Raw genomic sequence first — 16,610 nt, 5'->3', positions numbered from 1 at the left:
TACACAAATGGTGCATTCGGAAGACAAAACCAATTTTTCACTTTTGACAATTGAGCACCTGCTACATCCAGATTCTAGGGAGGAAAGGAAGGACGATCTTACTGGATCCCATAGCCTCTCCGAGGCACAAACCAGGCTTTTACACAAACCCCCCCCCCCCTGCACCCGAGCTTTTTAAAATAGTAAATGCCACTATTTTTGCAAAATTATTACGAGATCTATTATTCTAGAGAATAATGCATATAAATGCATATATGCATATAAATACAAAAGTAAATCAAATCTTATCCTTGTATAATATACAAGCTGATGTGAGATCCCTGTCTACAGGTGGACTGGAACTATTATCCAGTAGGCAGTCTACTGTATTTTATCAAACCGTTATTAGTATAATAGATCTCGTAATAATTTTGCAAAAATAATGGCATTTACTATTTTTAAAAGATTATTAGCAAATTTACACAAATGGTGCATTCGGAAGACAAAACCAATTTTTCACTTTTGACAATTGAGCACCTGCTACATCCAGATTCTAGGGAGGAAAGGAAGGACGATCTTACTGGATCCCATAGCCTCTCCGAGGCACAAACCAGGCTTTTACATAACCCCCCCCCCTGCACCCGAGCTTTTTAAAATAGTAAATGCCATTATTTTTGCAAAATTATTACGAGATCTATTATACTAATAACGGTAAATAAATAATAAATAGTAAATAAATCAAAATCAGTTACATTATTTTATCTTATTCATAGCATAAATGTTCTCGAAGATTACTAAAAAGAAATTGAATTAGACTACAGCAAATTGGCAAACTTTACCTTGTATCTGTTTCCACCGAGTTTGTTTGGGGCGTTCTTCAACATATCAGCAATACTTGTCTCAACATCTCTTTCAGTTGCATTAGTGTGGGTGTTGATACAGGCTTCTGGAAATTTATAAGAATTAATTAATATATATAATTATAATTCACTTTGCTATTCCCCATTCCACAGTCCTCTCGTCCTTCCCACTTCCCTGTCCCCACATCATCCCCACTATTCCCACTTCCCTGTCCCATCGTCCTCCTTACCATTTTCCCCTCCCCTGTCCTTCTTCCTCCCCCACCATCTCCCATTCACCTGTCCCTTTGTCCTCCCCAGCATTCCCCTGTCCCCACCATCCCCAACTCCCCAGTCCCCTCGTCTTCCCCACCATACCCCCCTCTCGTCCTCCCCACCATTCCAAACTACCTCATCCGATGCATTCTATAATGGTCTGATGCTTCCATCAGAAAATTGGGAACATCAAATGATCTGATATTCCCATCACTGAAAAATAAGAACAGCTAAAAAAATGAAATGAAAAAAATAAAAAAATAAACTATACTCATGAAATGAACAGTATGGTAAACAACACAGCTCAATTTCAATGCAATGTCACACAAAATTATTAAATCGAAATGAAAATAAATTGAAATCTATGAAAATTCAAATTATCAATACAATCGGAAATATTGAAATAATATCGCAACATAATATAGTGTGGGTTGCTCTTACGTGCAACAGACGGTGCTGTTTTTCAAAAAAGGCATGGTTTTACCTGTCACAAGTGTGGCATCTATACTTATACTCACGAAATGAACGGTATGGTAAACAACATAGCTCAATTGCAATGCAATGTCACAATAACATTTAATAACAATAACATTTAAATATACTTTAAGATATAATCTAGAAGAAAATAAGAACATTGAAACGGTTCATGAACTCGATTTCAATAAAGGACACTATGGGGAACTTTGAAAAACAGTTAATGAGTATAATTAGACAGACTTGTTGCTAGGCAGAGGAGTAAATAATGAGATATATGGCAAATTTTGCAAAATATACGGCACACAAACATTCATACCCAAACAAAGCAAAATGCTAGGTAAGAACAAAGCAGTTGGCCCGTAGGGGAAAGGAGATACCCACAAGACTGGAATACAAGTCATTAACAAGCACACAAGTACTACACTACACAACAACCGCACTACTACCAGAACTGGACGAATCACTACCAAAACAACACATTGCACATCACTACCAAAACAACACAACACAACACAAGCATTGGCAAAGAATTATAGACCAGTTGCACTAACATCCCACATAATAAAATTATTTGAGAGTGATCAGGAGTCAGATTACTAGTTTTATAGAGACCAATGACCTCCACAATCCAGGCCAACATAGATTTAGAGCAGTTTCTATGATCGAGCCACTGAGATCTATAAAGAATTCTGATCAAGAAAGAGATCTAGGGGTGGTTTTAGATAGAAAACTATAACCTGAGGATCATATTAAGAACATTCTGCGAGGGGCCTATGCTACACTTTTTAACTTTAGAATTGCTTTTAAATACATAGGTCAAAAAGTTTTAAAAGTTTTAAAAGTTTTTTAAACCTCTCGTGTATCATGAGTGTGTTAAAGCATCAGATGGTGCATTCAGATGATGAATATTACCTAGTTCCTTCATCTGGGAAGAATGAACACATATTGGTGCATTCGGATGATAAAAACTAACTACTGTAGTTTAATTGATCAACAGACTGTATATCATATGCAGACTGTATGTGGATCTGCGGGCCACTCCAAACAACAGCCTGGTGGACCAAGCTCCACCAGGGCTAAAGCACAAAGTGATATAGATGTGATAGAGATATTATATATATATATATATATATATATATATATATATATATATATATATATATATATATATATATATATATATATATATATATATATATATATATATATATGTCGTACCTAGTCGCCAGAACGCACTTTTCAGCCTACTATGCAAGGCCCGATTTGCCTAATAAGCCAAGTTTTCATGAATTAATATATTTTCTCTATTTTTTTTCTTATGAAATGATAAAGCTATCCATTTCATTATGTATGAGGTCAATTCTTTTTTTATTGGAGTTAAAATTAATAGAGATATATGACCGAACCTAACCTATCTTTATAGGATAGGTTAGGTAGCTGAAAATGTTAGGTTAGGTAGTCGAAAAAACATTAATTCAAGAAAACTTGGCTTATTAGGCAAATCGGGCCTTGCATAGTAGGCTGAGATGTGCGTTCTGGCTACTAGGTACGACACATTATATATATATATATATATATATATATATATATATATATATATATATATATATATATGTATATATATATATATATATATATATATATATATATATATATATATATATATATATATCGGACAATTAGTAAAAAAAAAAAAAAAAAAAAAATTAAATTATTTTACCTTGTACCTAGATCCACCAGGCCTGTTTGGTGCCTGTTTCAGTACTTCAGACATCTGGAAGGTCACATCCTCCTCCTCAACTTGTGGATGTGCGTTGATAGATGATTCTGTAAAATTAAGTTATTTATATAATAATAAATTCAGTATAACAATAATATTCTGTAAAATTAAAAGTAATTTATACATCAATCAGATAAAACTCTCCAGAGATGGTGATACACAACATATAAAGGACAAGTTTCAGAACAAAATATGCATTTAGGAATAAGGTTTTGTACATGTAGGTAGCACATGAGAAAATAAGTGGAAGGTGATCAAGTTTATATTAACATGTTAATGACTTTGTTAAGGCTTTGCAAGAATGAAAAAATATTAATAATATAATATCACCTACCAATTAATTGTACATCATTTATAAGTCAATTATTTGCATTATTATTATTCAATACTAATGATATAAAAATGCATTTTGTAATCTACTATTTATGCAAGTATTAAGCACAGGATCATGAAATAAACTGCAAAATACTGTAATGGATAAACCAATTAATTTTACATTTTCCTATAGCTAAGTCAGTCAGTTCTATTAGCAGCAGAGAACAATTATGCCCAACCTCTATTAAATGAAACAATCTTAAGAGCAAGTGATAGAAATATAATCATTTATGCTTGGGATTATGGAATGGTTCCAAATATGAAAAATATCAAGTTTTTTGGTTAAAATTTTTTAACTTAAAATTTACATTTTTAAGTGAATTTATGACCATAATAATTGAATCACTAATATGATTCACTAATATATAATCCTAATAATAATCACTAATATATAATCCATTGAGCATGCTGCATCTCTTTCAGTCTCTTTGCAATTTGAACAAGAGGGTTTTTAATTGATCGAACCATATTCTTAAAGTAAAGTAAATGAGATGTATTCCATATTTTGCAAAATATACGATGAAGGCACACAAACATTCATGCCAAAACTGAAGGGCAGGATTTATGAGGAGACATTAGAGGCATTAAATATTCCAAACTAGAAGACAGAAGGAAAAGAGGAGATATGATCACTACGTACAAAACAGTAACAGGAATTGATAAACTTGATAGGGAAGATTTCCCGAGACCTGGAATTTCAAGAACAAGAGGTTATAGATTTAAACGAACTAAACAAAGATGCCGAAGAAATGTAAGACAATTCACTTTTGCAAACAGAATGGTAAACGGTTGGAACATGTTAGGTGAGAAGGTGGTGGAGGCCAAATCCGTCAAAAGTTTCAAAGCATTATATGACAAAGAGTGCTGGGAAAATGGGACACCACGAGTGTAGCTCTCCATCCATCTGATTGATAACCCAAATGAATTTTTCATGGATATGATACCAACATCAAATCATAAATCAGATGTGATCCTATCCCCACTGGATTTTGAAGAAGCCATAGACAGTATGCCTATGCACTCTGCACCAGGCCCTGACTCTTGGAACTCTATATTCATCAAGAACTGTAAAAAACGTTATCGCAGGCCCTTCACATTCTTTGGAGACAAAGCCAAGATACTGGCATTGTCCCTGACATACTAAAAACCGCAGAGATAGCACCGCCCCATAAAGGAGGAAATAAGGCAGAGGCAAAAAACTACAGACCGATAGCACTAACATCGCACATCATAAAAATCTTTGAGAGAATGCTAAGAAGTAAGATCACAAAATACATGGAATCACAGCATCTCCATAACCCCAGACAACATGGTTTCAGAACAGGGCGCTCTTGCCTATCACAGTTGCTGGACCACTCTGACATGGCACTAGATGCCATGGAAGACAAACAAAACGCTTTGACAAAAAAAAGCCTTTGACAAATGTGACCATTGTGTTATTGCACATAAAATGCGTTCAAAAGGAATTACCGGAAAAATAGGCAGATGGATATACAACTTCCTGACTAATAGAACCCAATGTGTAGTAGTCAACAAAATAAAATCTGGACCATCAACCGTAAAGAGCTCAGTCCCCAAGCGTACTGTGCTTGCTCCAATACTTTTTCTCATCCTCATATCGGACATAGACAAGGACACAACCTATAGTACTTGATCATCCTTTGCAGATGACACTAGAATCTTCACGAGAGTAGGCAACATAGAGGACACGGCAAACCTCCAATCAGATGTAAATCAGGTCTTTCTATGGGCTACAGAAAATAACATGGTGATTAACGAACATAAGTTTCAGCTCATGCGCTACGGAAAAAATAAAAAATATAAAAACGGAAACCACTTACAAAACTCAGTCAAATCATAACATTGAACGGAAAAGCAACGTAAAGGATTTGGGTGTACTGATGTCAGAAGGCCTTACATTTAAAGAACACAATAAAGTAGCCGTCACAACTGCAAGAAAAATGACAGGATAGATAACAAGAACTTTTCACACTAGAGATGCTATACCGATGATGATAGTTTTCAAGACGCTAGTGCTCTCTAGAGTGGAATACTGCTGCATAATGAAAGCCCCTTTCAAAGCTGGAGAAATTACTGACCTATACTTATGCATTTATCTTCGGTTTAACACAACAGGCACCAGACACACGCTAGGCATCATACACACTAGGATAAAACAAACATTAGGCCAGAAGTCAGAAAAGAATTCAAAGAATTTTACTGGAAAGGCTTGCTGTTAGGAAAGGAAGTAATTGAGATGAATTAATGCACAGTATGTCAATTTTGTGAAATATATGATAAAGGAACAAAAACATTTATACCAAAACAAAGATGCAGAACTAGGAAACAGGATTTGTTCAACTGAAATTTCAAGACGGACAGAGACCAAAAGACACAAAAATGGAATCAATATACGAAGAGGCCAAACCCCCAAACATACCAGTAATACAAAGAGAAACAACTACACGGCAGTGAGGAGAGAGGCAGAAAGAAATTTTGAAAAAAAGGAACAAACAAATGTAAAGTAGAACAAATCATATTCTATAAATACAGCAACAACCAATTGCAGGTAAAGGATAATATTCAGAGCTTTTAAATGCATGGATGGCGAAATACTCAAGAAATTGTTCACGACTTTTGTTAGACCAAAGTTGGAATATGCAGCGGTTGTATGGTGCCCATATCTTAAGAAGCACATAAACAAACTGGAAAAGGTGCAAAGACATGCTACTAAGTGGCTCCCAGAACTGAAGGACAAGAACTATGAGGAGAGGTTAGAGGCATTAAATATACCAAATATACTACACAAATATATATACTACACATGCACAATAAACTACCCTACACAGGCTGAGTATGGTGTGTACAATAAATTATTAGCTAAAAGATAAGACTGAGTTTGTATAAATGGGGGTTAAGTCAGAGTGGGAAAATGTAAGTGGAGTGCCTAAAAACCCTGTCCTGGGACCTCTGTAATTCATAATATATACAAATAATTTAGACTCAGGTTTGATCAGCAATATTTGAAAATTTCCAGACGATACAAAAGGGATTTTTTTCTGGATTCAGGATTATTTTTTTATGGCTGAAAACAGGTTTTCAGCAATAAAAGAAATACAGTATTGCTGGAACAACCGTCGACATCTTCAAGAGAAAACCTGAACATCTTCAAGAAGTGAAGATGACCTTGAGAAGAAGTATAGGTTGGGAGAAGTATAGGTTAGGAATTGTCTCCAAAGAATTCTCAAAGAATTACTCGTTATTGCTATCCAAGATAATTAGACGAGCCAAAGCTAAATACTACGAAGATAAATTTACCCAAATAAAGAGTACCTTACCTAAAAATATGTATGTACCTTACGTAAATAAACATTTGATTTTGAAGTGCCGGACAAACAAGGCTGTGGTGGATATGTGGGCCTGAGGGGCCTGTCCAAGCAACAGCCTGTTGGACCAAGCTCTCACATGTCAAGCCTGGCCTTGGAAGGGCTTGGTGAGTAGAACAACTACCAGAACCCTATAATGCATGTATCAAGGTGTCCAGGCAGTGAGCACCACATAATGCAGTGCAGTCCTGTAAGCATAAGCACAGTAAGTATGGGCATGGAGGGGGTGCAGCAGTGGCTTGTGAAGGGCTGGAGAGTAAATGGACATGCCCAGGGGTAAAAAGCATTAGGGTAACAGAACATAGCCCATAAAAATAGTAATGACAATGAATGAATAATTATATGAATGCAATAATACTTCATATCTCAATAGGAATACTAAGCAGGATGCAAGACAAGGTACTGGTGGTGATAGTGGTTGGTACAAGTCCTCACATCCCCACAGACACCAGTAACAGCCCTCACCTCCCAACACAGTACCCTTGTAGCGAGTTAATCTTATACTCGCTTCATTATCTTATAGCATAACTAATTAACACTAATTACAGAAGCTACACAGGTGATACTTTGGTGTGAGTTGAGCGCACTGAGCGTCGGTATCGCTACACCCTTGTTCCTTAACAACCCTTTGGACCTTTATTACAGAAAAATAGAATCAATTAATTTAATAAAATATAAAATATAAGTGCTTACTTACGATAATACTATCGGTGGAACACAAAATCTTCTTCTTCTTGATAGTAGGTGCAGTTTGCATGAAGGGTTAGTCCTCGCCATGACTGAACTGACGACAAAATGGCCGATGTGTTGATATGGCGTCAGGTGACGCTGTGACGTCACAGGTGAGGGACGCTTTGCGCATTACTCCCTCGTACTTAAAAAGTACTACAGGTACTTTTTGGTTTTATTTTTGAATATGGCAGAAGTTGGACAGCTTTTCAAATCATTATAAGGGAGTGAGTTCCATAGACTAGGTCCCTTTATTTACATAGAGTGTTTACATAGATTAAGTTTGACTCTGGGGATATCAAAGAGATATTTATGTCTGGTGGGGACGTGGCCATGTGTTCTATTACATCTGTCCAGGAAGAGTTTCAGAACAGGGTTTGCAGTTAGAAAAAGGGCTTTATAAACGTAATTTACACAGGAGAATGTATGGAGTGAATTTGTTTAGCATGTTTAAGGATTTGAACAAGGGAGCTGTGTGTTGTCTGAAGGTAGAGTTATTTATTGTCCTGATAGCAGATTTTTACTGGATGATGATGGGCTTGAGGTAGTTTGCAGAGGTTGAACCCCAAGCACAAACGCCATAAGAATGATAGGGATAGATAAGTGCATAATAGAGTGAGAGGAGAGCAGAGTAGGGTACATAATATCTGATCTTAAACAGTATACCAACTGTTTTAGAAACCTTTTTAGTTATGTGTTGTATATGGGTGCGGAAGTTGAGTCTCTTGTCTAAGTATAGGCTAAGAAACTTTCCATCATTTTTATTGCTAATGTTTACATTATCTATCTGAAGCTGAATTGCATTTGTTGATTTGTTTCCAAATAAGATATAGTAGGTCTTTTCTATGTTTTGTGTGAGGTTTGTTGGTTGACATCCACAAGTAGACTTTTTTTAATTAATTGTTTACAACATTATTTAACAGGAGTGGGTTGGGGTCAGAGTAGATGAGTAGTATCATCAGCCAACAATATAGGTTTAAGTATGTTAGAGACATTAGGGAGATCATTGATGTATATAAGAAACAGGAGGGTCCTAGGATGCTGCTCTGTGGCACCTTTACGGTAATTAAGTGGTAGAGTGGGAGAGGTTATATCATTGATGGCTTCATATTGGTGTCTGTTACTAAGATAGGATCGGATATAGTTTAGGGCAAGGCCACGGATTCCATAATGGTGGAATTTAAGTAAGAGGTAGTTATGGTTAACAGTATCAAAGGCCTTTCTCAGGCCGATGAAGAGTTCAATTGGAAACTCACTTTTGTCAAGGGCTGAGAAGATTAAGTCAAGCAGACTAACAATAGCATCATTGGTACTCTTTTGGGAGCGGAAGCCAAACTGACAGGGACTTAGTATATTGAATTTTACAAGATTGGAGTAGAGCTGTTTGTAAAAAAAAAAAAAATAATTTTGATAATATAGGTAGATTCGATATGGGTCTGTAATTATTTATGTCTGCCGTGTTACCTCCTTTATGAACTGGCGTTACTCTTGCTTTTTTAAGGATATCAGGGAAGGTATGACACTCTAGGGATTTGTTGAACAGCAGTGCTATGGATGGTGCAAGGGCATGGGTGGCACGCCTGTGTACCATCGATGGTATTTCACTAATGTTCCCAGCTTTGGTTTTTAGCGAGTGAATGATGGACACAACATCTGTAGGGCTGACCGGAGAGAGGAGAAGAGAGTTTGGATAGCTGCGTGAAAGATATGTGGTAACATATGTCTGAGTCTCTGGGATTTTTCGGGCAAGGTGAGCACCAAACGATGAAAAGAAGCTATTAAATTCAGTTGCTGTTTCAAGATCTGTTGCAGGTGTATAACCATCCTTGGAGATTTTTATCTTATTATGTGAATGTTGTTTAGCTCCTAGGATGGTAGAGATGGCTCTCCATGTGCTTTTTATGTTGCCTTTTGCTTCTTTGAATCTATTCTCGTAATAGGAACGCTTTGCTCTTATTATACTATTATTATACTTATATTATATTATTATTATACTTATTATTAATTATGCGGATCAGGACATCACCTGATCAAACACATCAAACATCGTTTGACCACCATCAAACACACACATTTCGTGTGTGTTTGACGCTCACTGATATGTACCAGCGTTGTTTTATATATGGTGCTATTCTATCTTACGCTTTGTTGCTCTTTTTTACCTACGGGCTCATAGAACATTCTATTGCGAAAACATTGGCACAAAAATGAATGACGTACATACAATAATAATGTCAGGACAGTGATATAATTATAAACTTTCAAAGCACTGTATCGCCCATGTGTCGTCTTGTCACCAATACTGGGTAACAGTTCCGCCACTTCCCACACTCTTGCGGGTGGGCAGCGACCATTATTCTACGTTTATATTCATATCACCGTGTTGGGAATTTCATTGCGAGTACATTGATACCAAAATTAACGCTGTAGGACAAGTGTGGAAGTGATAACAATCCCAAGAGTAAAAACATTTTGTTGCTCTTGGGCACTCACGGCGAGTCATCTACGTAGGTATTTATTGGGTGCTGGTATTCATATAACTTTTGGTGACCGTTTTTGCTGATTTTCTTCTAGAGAATGTTATTGCGAACACGTTGGTACCAAAATGAAATACATAGCTCGAGAACTAAGGTCAGGAGAGTAAAAAGAGTATACACATTTTTGTTTTGACGCTTAATTAAGGTTATTGTGAGTACTCATCGCCTGCCTAGAAACTGGAACTAGTAATTCCATCTATCATACATATCATACAAGAGGAGCCACACATCTATGGATCATCCAATAAAATCAGCAGACTTCTAGATGTTACTACTGCTCGGCTTAGACTCGGTTACAAGTATCTCTGGGAATTCTCATTATCTGCTGATGTAGACCTGACCAAATGTAAACTGTGTCAACAAAATTATTCGCACACCCTCCGTCACTATGTGATGGAGTGCGAAAAGATACATGAATTTAGAGACAATTCTATAACCAATGTTCCAGCGATGTGTCAATATTTCATTCAAAATGATCTGCTACCAGAAATTTTAGCCAAATATCCCCAGTTTGCTAACTGTAGATAACAACTAAGTGATTGTAACCTATCCACCGCTGCCCACTGGATGGGGGACGGTGTGCAGGACAAACATATAAATTTTGATACTAGCTCTCCACATATGTCAGTTGCTTAATTTAGAACCTGTACTTGAGGTCGATCTCGAACCCATTGTTGATGTGATGACTTATATTGAATTTTGTAACTAGCTCATCAAGATTGTAACTTGCTTAGCTAAATGAATTGTGGGGTTCAGTCCCTGAGCCCATTATGTGCCTCTGTAACCCTTTCCACAACCGCCCACAAGATGGGTATGGGGTGCATAATGGGGTGGGGTGTCTTGGCCAAACGTGCCACATCAAAACCACAAGTTGACATTGAATGTGAATTAACAATGAGACAAGTAAGATTTATACTAATACATTTATACTAACTCTGTTGAGCGTTGACCATTTATACATCAAATCTGTTGATGTGAGCACTTTAGTTTAGTCTGCCGTTTAAAGAAAAAAAGAGCATATCAATGGTATATCACAGAAAACGAATTTATCATAAACTCATGTATTTGTCTTATCATATTGAACTGCATTCATATTTTTAATATATAACAATATGAATATACAAATTTCTGTAAATCCCCTACCTTGTTGGAATCTGTGGAAATGAATGAGCAAATGTGCTGGCTGAAGGCGCTGAAGGAAACCACATTGGTTTCATTTTGGATACAAATGTCCATGGAAATTCAAAATGGAAACTAATTATATAGTTGAACCTGCAGAGACGAGTTTAAGAATCTGTGTTGAGAGTGATGGACACAGCCTTCACAATTATACTTCAGAGAATGTAAACATCTAAGAGTCATTAGAAATATGTGTAGAATAATAAACCCTACATTGTTTGAGTTAGGGAAAACACCATTTGTGATATATAGATACTATAGCTGTTCCTAAAGATTCACCCTTTTTTGCACCAGCAAGATAACATATAAGATTTTAAGAGTTGACGAATGTTAATATTCTTGTTTGATAAACTGTGAACTTGAGACATAGTTAATAAGAACATATTAACACAACAAAATGTTTTCAAAATCCTTAACACCACTTTCCAGCAACTTATATAATTTATATAAATTATTTTAGAGAATAATACATAAATTATATATTTAAACATGATATAGTGTTTAGTGGAATGTATAAGGAGTCAAATTGTGTTAAAAAGAGCAATTTTTAGAAAATTTGGAAAAATACTTTTTTCTGTTCAAATTATAACTAAATGGATTATAAAGGTTTCACTCAGCCAATATATATCATTCACAATTTATTAATGAATTTTACAAAAAAACACCATAAATTTTATATTTAAACATGTAAAAACTATTTGTTTTACATTTGGAAGAAAATAATTGTAGAAAAACAATTTATAATTAAACCTTTGTGTTTGGATTTTTTGAGTAAAAGTTTCTCAAAGGCTCTCCTGCACCATTCTCAATGCAAATCATTCCCACACCTATGGCAAGAGATAGGCGAACGTTGTGTAGATGATTTGTGTTTGCTGGGGGTGCATTTGCCTGAGGATGCCAGTGCCGGTGTTTCGGCCTCCACTTCAGATATGGTGTCTGCGGTTCCTGCTTCGGGTGCATCGCCTGCCTCGGATGGCTCCGGTTCTTCGTGTGGGGTGGTTCCCCCTGCTGAGGTTCGTGGTGAGCGGGGTGGCCTGGTGATGCTGTTGAAAAAGGCTGCTCGCTCTGGAGGTTCTGTAACCCTTTCCTCGGTCCCCGTTTCATCGGCTGCGGTCTCGACGCCTCTTCCATCTATGGCTATCTCTTCAGTGTCTCCTGCGGTCTCGGTGGAGGCATTACCATCTCGTTGATTGTCGCCTGCTCCTGTGCGTACGGCGACGCGGCCGTCTCGGCAGCCCCCGTACGCTTCATCGGTGTTGTCTGCTACCTCGAAGGACGTGGCTTGCGCTCCCCAGCCTCGTTATGCGACGTGCGTCGGTGAGCTTCAGGAGTGGCCATTTCCGCCTGATCTGGAGGTTCCCGAGTTTATGCTGGGCGCACGGCGGCAGGGGGATCGTCCCCCCACTGACATGGAGTATTTGATTTGGGAGGCCTGTAAGCGAAGGTATCCTTGGGATTCGTTTCCTGAGAAATATATTCCTGTCTCTGAGAAATGTATTCCTCGCTTATGATTCCTTTGTGTATTGTGGGTTGTTTCCATTTGTGTGCATGGCTGTGGGGTGCGGGTCGGGTGTGTGTGTGTGGGGCGGGTTTGTTTCCCGGTTCCTGCGTGCTCCGGTTTGTGGTTGTGGGTTTGTGTGGCTTGTGTATGTGTGTGTGTCCATTTCCTGTGCGGTCCGGGGCTTGGTTGGTGTGTGTGTCTGGTTGTGGATGACGTGTGCTTATGTTATGCTCTGTGGTTCTATGTTTTTATGATGCTGTTTGTGCGCTTGTTTGTGTCGTGTTGCGTGCCCTTTAGGCTGTTGGCGTGACCCGGCTTGGGTTTATGCTTTTTGTCGTGTTTTGCCATTGTGCTTTTTTGTTTGTTTGTTGTATACTTGTTTTCTTTTCTTGTTGTTATTTTTATTATTATTATTATTATTATTATTTTCGTTTTGTGTTGGTGCCTCTCCGTGTGTGTTTGAGGTGCTGGTTGCCTTGTTCTGTATATTTAATGTTTTGGTGTGTTATTTCTGTATTGTATTCCGCTGTGTTTAACTTACTTGTTGTATTATGTTTGTAATTATTGTTGTCTTGTTGTCGGCCCTTCCGGCCGGCGTATTTGTGTTTAGTACATTTGTTCTTTTATGTTTTTGCACGTTTGTGCTTTATTTTGTTCTGTTCTATGTTGTATTTGTTTACTTTTATTGTTCTTATAAGCATGCTTGCATGTAAAAATAAATATAAAAAAAAACTGAACAAAGTGGTGCCCACTGGTGACGCAAGCTTGCAATCAATATTGTCACGGCTTCACGGTGAACAAATACTATAATCACAAAACTTGACTGGCGCTCACTGCTCTCAACGAGGAACCTAGGAACAAGGCGGTTAATCCAAGAATGACAACCCCTTATAAAAATCTTACGTTAACACTTGTCTCTCAGGACAATCAACAACAAAAGTTACTCTAATTGAATTTAAACAATTACGTTAACACACACGTGTTACAACGACACTTAAATGGCAGCAATACTCGTAAATCAGTTAATTACATCAACTTGAAAGTCAAGCATTCGGTGAGTAATTCCCAATTAATTACTGAATACAACAGCCTATTAATTCAGACGAGTATTGATAAAGCCTACTGTCTCTCAACTGACAGTTCTCTTCCGGTCTTACGACAAGATTACCTTAACGAGAGTAGACTACTATACCACACACAAGGTTACAACACTCCGTGTAAACAACAACATTAACACCTGGTGAATTCACTAAGTGGCGGCTACTAATTCTCCTTAATTAGCTACTAGTGCTTAATCCCTCTGTCCGCAGACAGATCTGATCAGTCCAACGAATTACAAGAGCTTAATTACAGCGCAATTGACTCCGATCATGAGAGTCCGGTCAACCCCTTACGTTATTCAATCAATTAACGACAGCTCGTTAAATCGTTAACACTACATTAGTCTTCACTTGACAATTCCTCCACTGCGTGAACTTCACTGTGACTGTTGCCTTTACACGTCTTTACGTTAATCACAACATTGTTCAACGAAACAAGTGACCTCGTTAAGTAAATCGTGACCCCCGGTGACGTTAAATGACTGATTCTCACGGAATCCTTCACAGTACACAACGCATTCCACCAAGGACAAACTTGTCTACGGTTTACACACGGTACAACACAGTACATCACAGTACATCCTTGCCACTCACGGCAAAACTTGTAAATGATTTCCCCAGTATCACTTTACCACAACACAACAGTAAAATAAGCGCTGGCCAATATAATAATGGAAATTATTTATAACCAAGGGAAACCTCCCTGTTACCACTTTCACTGCTGAAAAAGGGAATGAAATTATAGTGAATTACATACACGGCACATAGAGAAAATGGAAACAAATGAAACTCACTTTACTCCACCACTGAATGTGTCTCTAGGTGTCCTTACACACGTCATACTCACAGTTGGGCTCAACCTCAACTTGGTGACGGCAAACAGGGTAAACTCACACGTCTCCAATTCCCATTCACCTCACTAGGTGGTCGACTTGGGACAGAGGACAGATGGAACACTGGGGGCGAAACCAGCTTCAGAGTTTTATTACCCAAAACGGAAAGAGTGTACTTACATCAATCTCGCAGGCTCGCCACACACTCTCACATACATACTCGTCAACCTCCTCCCACTGCTGCTGCTGGATGATGACGTAGGTGTCCTCACTTCCTACACGTGGTCAGTTGGAGCACGGGGTCCTAAATCACGGGGTTAGCTCCACACAGAGAGACCAGGGGCGCGAACACGCCGGCTTAGGCAGCCCAGGGTGCGCGCTCAACAAATCACACAGCGGGGATGCGGTACCACGCCCATCCACTTGACACGGTACCCCAGGATACGACGGTACACGGTGTTACACGGTACACGAGACGGAGTCCTTCACTGTTCCCTTCTAATTACTCGGAATTTCGAATTTAAGGTTTCTCTCATAACACTGAAACCTTCTCTAGCACGTCTCACTGCAGTACCCTCAAGTACAGATACGATAGACGGTGGATGTCACTAACCTAGGCTGATAATTAACAGCCTCACTCAGTCCAGTTGCTCTGAGATTGCGTCTTGTGGGAAAAACCTGCTGGGATTGATATAAGAGGAGACTACCAGGGACTTGTACTGAACTAAATTAAAAATTTACTGTCTGCAAATTAATTCAACTAAAATCTCTAGCTAGGGTTGTAAATCCTAGATCCTCTTTTCCTAATGACAAACTGTGGGCTGTAAAGGACAGGTGGGGTGAATGACTTAGTTGATAGAAGTTCCAATCCACCTGTAGACAGGGATCTCACATCAGCTTGTATTTTATACAAGGATAAGATTTGATAAATTCAGTTATCTGACTGAACACTGGCTCTGTTTAAATCAGAGATTTAAACATACATAGTCTAACCTAGCACCATAACTTAACAGCCAATATGTTCTTATACTATAAACAACAAATTAAATTGTAAAAGTATAAATAAATGACCTTAAATGTAGTCTTAATACTATTAACTTAGTACTAGAAATTATATTCAATTAAATGAACTTATATGATAACTTAAAAATTAACTAAGCAAGCAATTGATAACTTAATTTATATATTCAAATATATATGCAGACATATTCACTTTATACAGTTAGCTTGACTGAATCTCTTCCAAGACTGGGGACACTTGTGAGGTTTTTACTTATTGAGGCTGAATTCTTTTCTGACAGAATGGACACTCATGAGGTTCAGTGCTTGGATAAGATTCACAGCTACACTACAATTTTAATAAACGTACCGATATGTGAGGCTTAGCCTCGCTTTTTAACCAACAGACAGATTTATAGGATATTAAAGCTACACAAGCATACAATTGGCCAATCATATACCAAATAACCTTCAATATACTTCTCTGCCAGTCGGGGTGCCTGTCTGACAAGTTTGCCAGACTGATTAACTCTCTCTTGTTGAGTTTAGGCACGATATTTTGCTACAGCGTTGCTGTATGATGATCTGGTAGCGTTGCTACGTGATTATCCTGCAGTTGC

General features: G+C 37.8%; 1 protein-coding gene across 2 annotated transcripts in view; it reads right to left on the bottom strand.

Annotated features, from left to right (window-relative positions):
- LOC138352002 (uncharacterized) overlaps window positions 1-7,913 on the bottom strand; it is a 10,458-nt gene extending 2,545 nt beyond the window's left edge. The window contains exons 1-4 of one of the 2 annotated variants that reach the window (XM_069304172.1): window positions 7,810-7,913; window positions 7,083-7,300; window positions 3,292-3,398; window positions 819-925 (exon numbers count right to left, since the gene is read on the bottom strand). In XM_069304172.1, coding sequence (XP_069160273.1) covers window positions 819-863 — 45 coding nt within the window. In that variant the 5' untranslated portion in view covers window positions 864-925; window positions 3,292-3,398; window positions 7,083-7,300; window positions 7,810-7,913. The remainder of the gene's footprint in view (window positions 1-818; window positions 926-3,291; window positions 3,399-7,082; window positions 7,301-7,809) is intronic. The other variant, XM_069304173.1, reaches the window with a different exon arrangement.
- Window positions 7,914-16,610: the final 8,697 nt, after the last annotated feature.

The sequence above is a fragment of the Procambarus clarkii genome, chromosome 52 (genome assembly GCF_040958095.1).
Source record: "Procambarus clarkii isolate CNS0578487 chromosome 52, FALCON_Pclarkii_2.0, whole genome shotgun sequence".
NCBI lineage: Eukaryota > Metazoa > Arthropoda > Malacostraca > Decapoda > Cambaridae > Procambarus > Procambarus clarkii.
The sequence above is the reverse complement of the archived record's forward strand: the minus strand, read 5'-3'. Positions and strand labels throughout refer to the sequence as shown.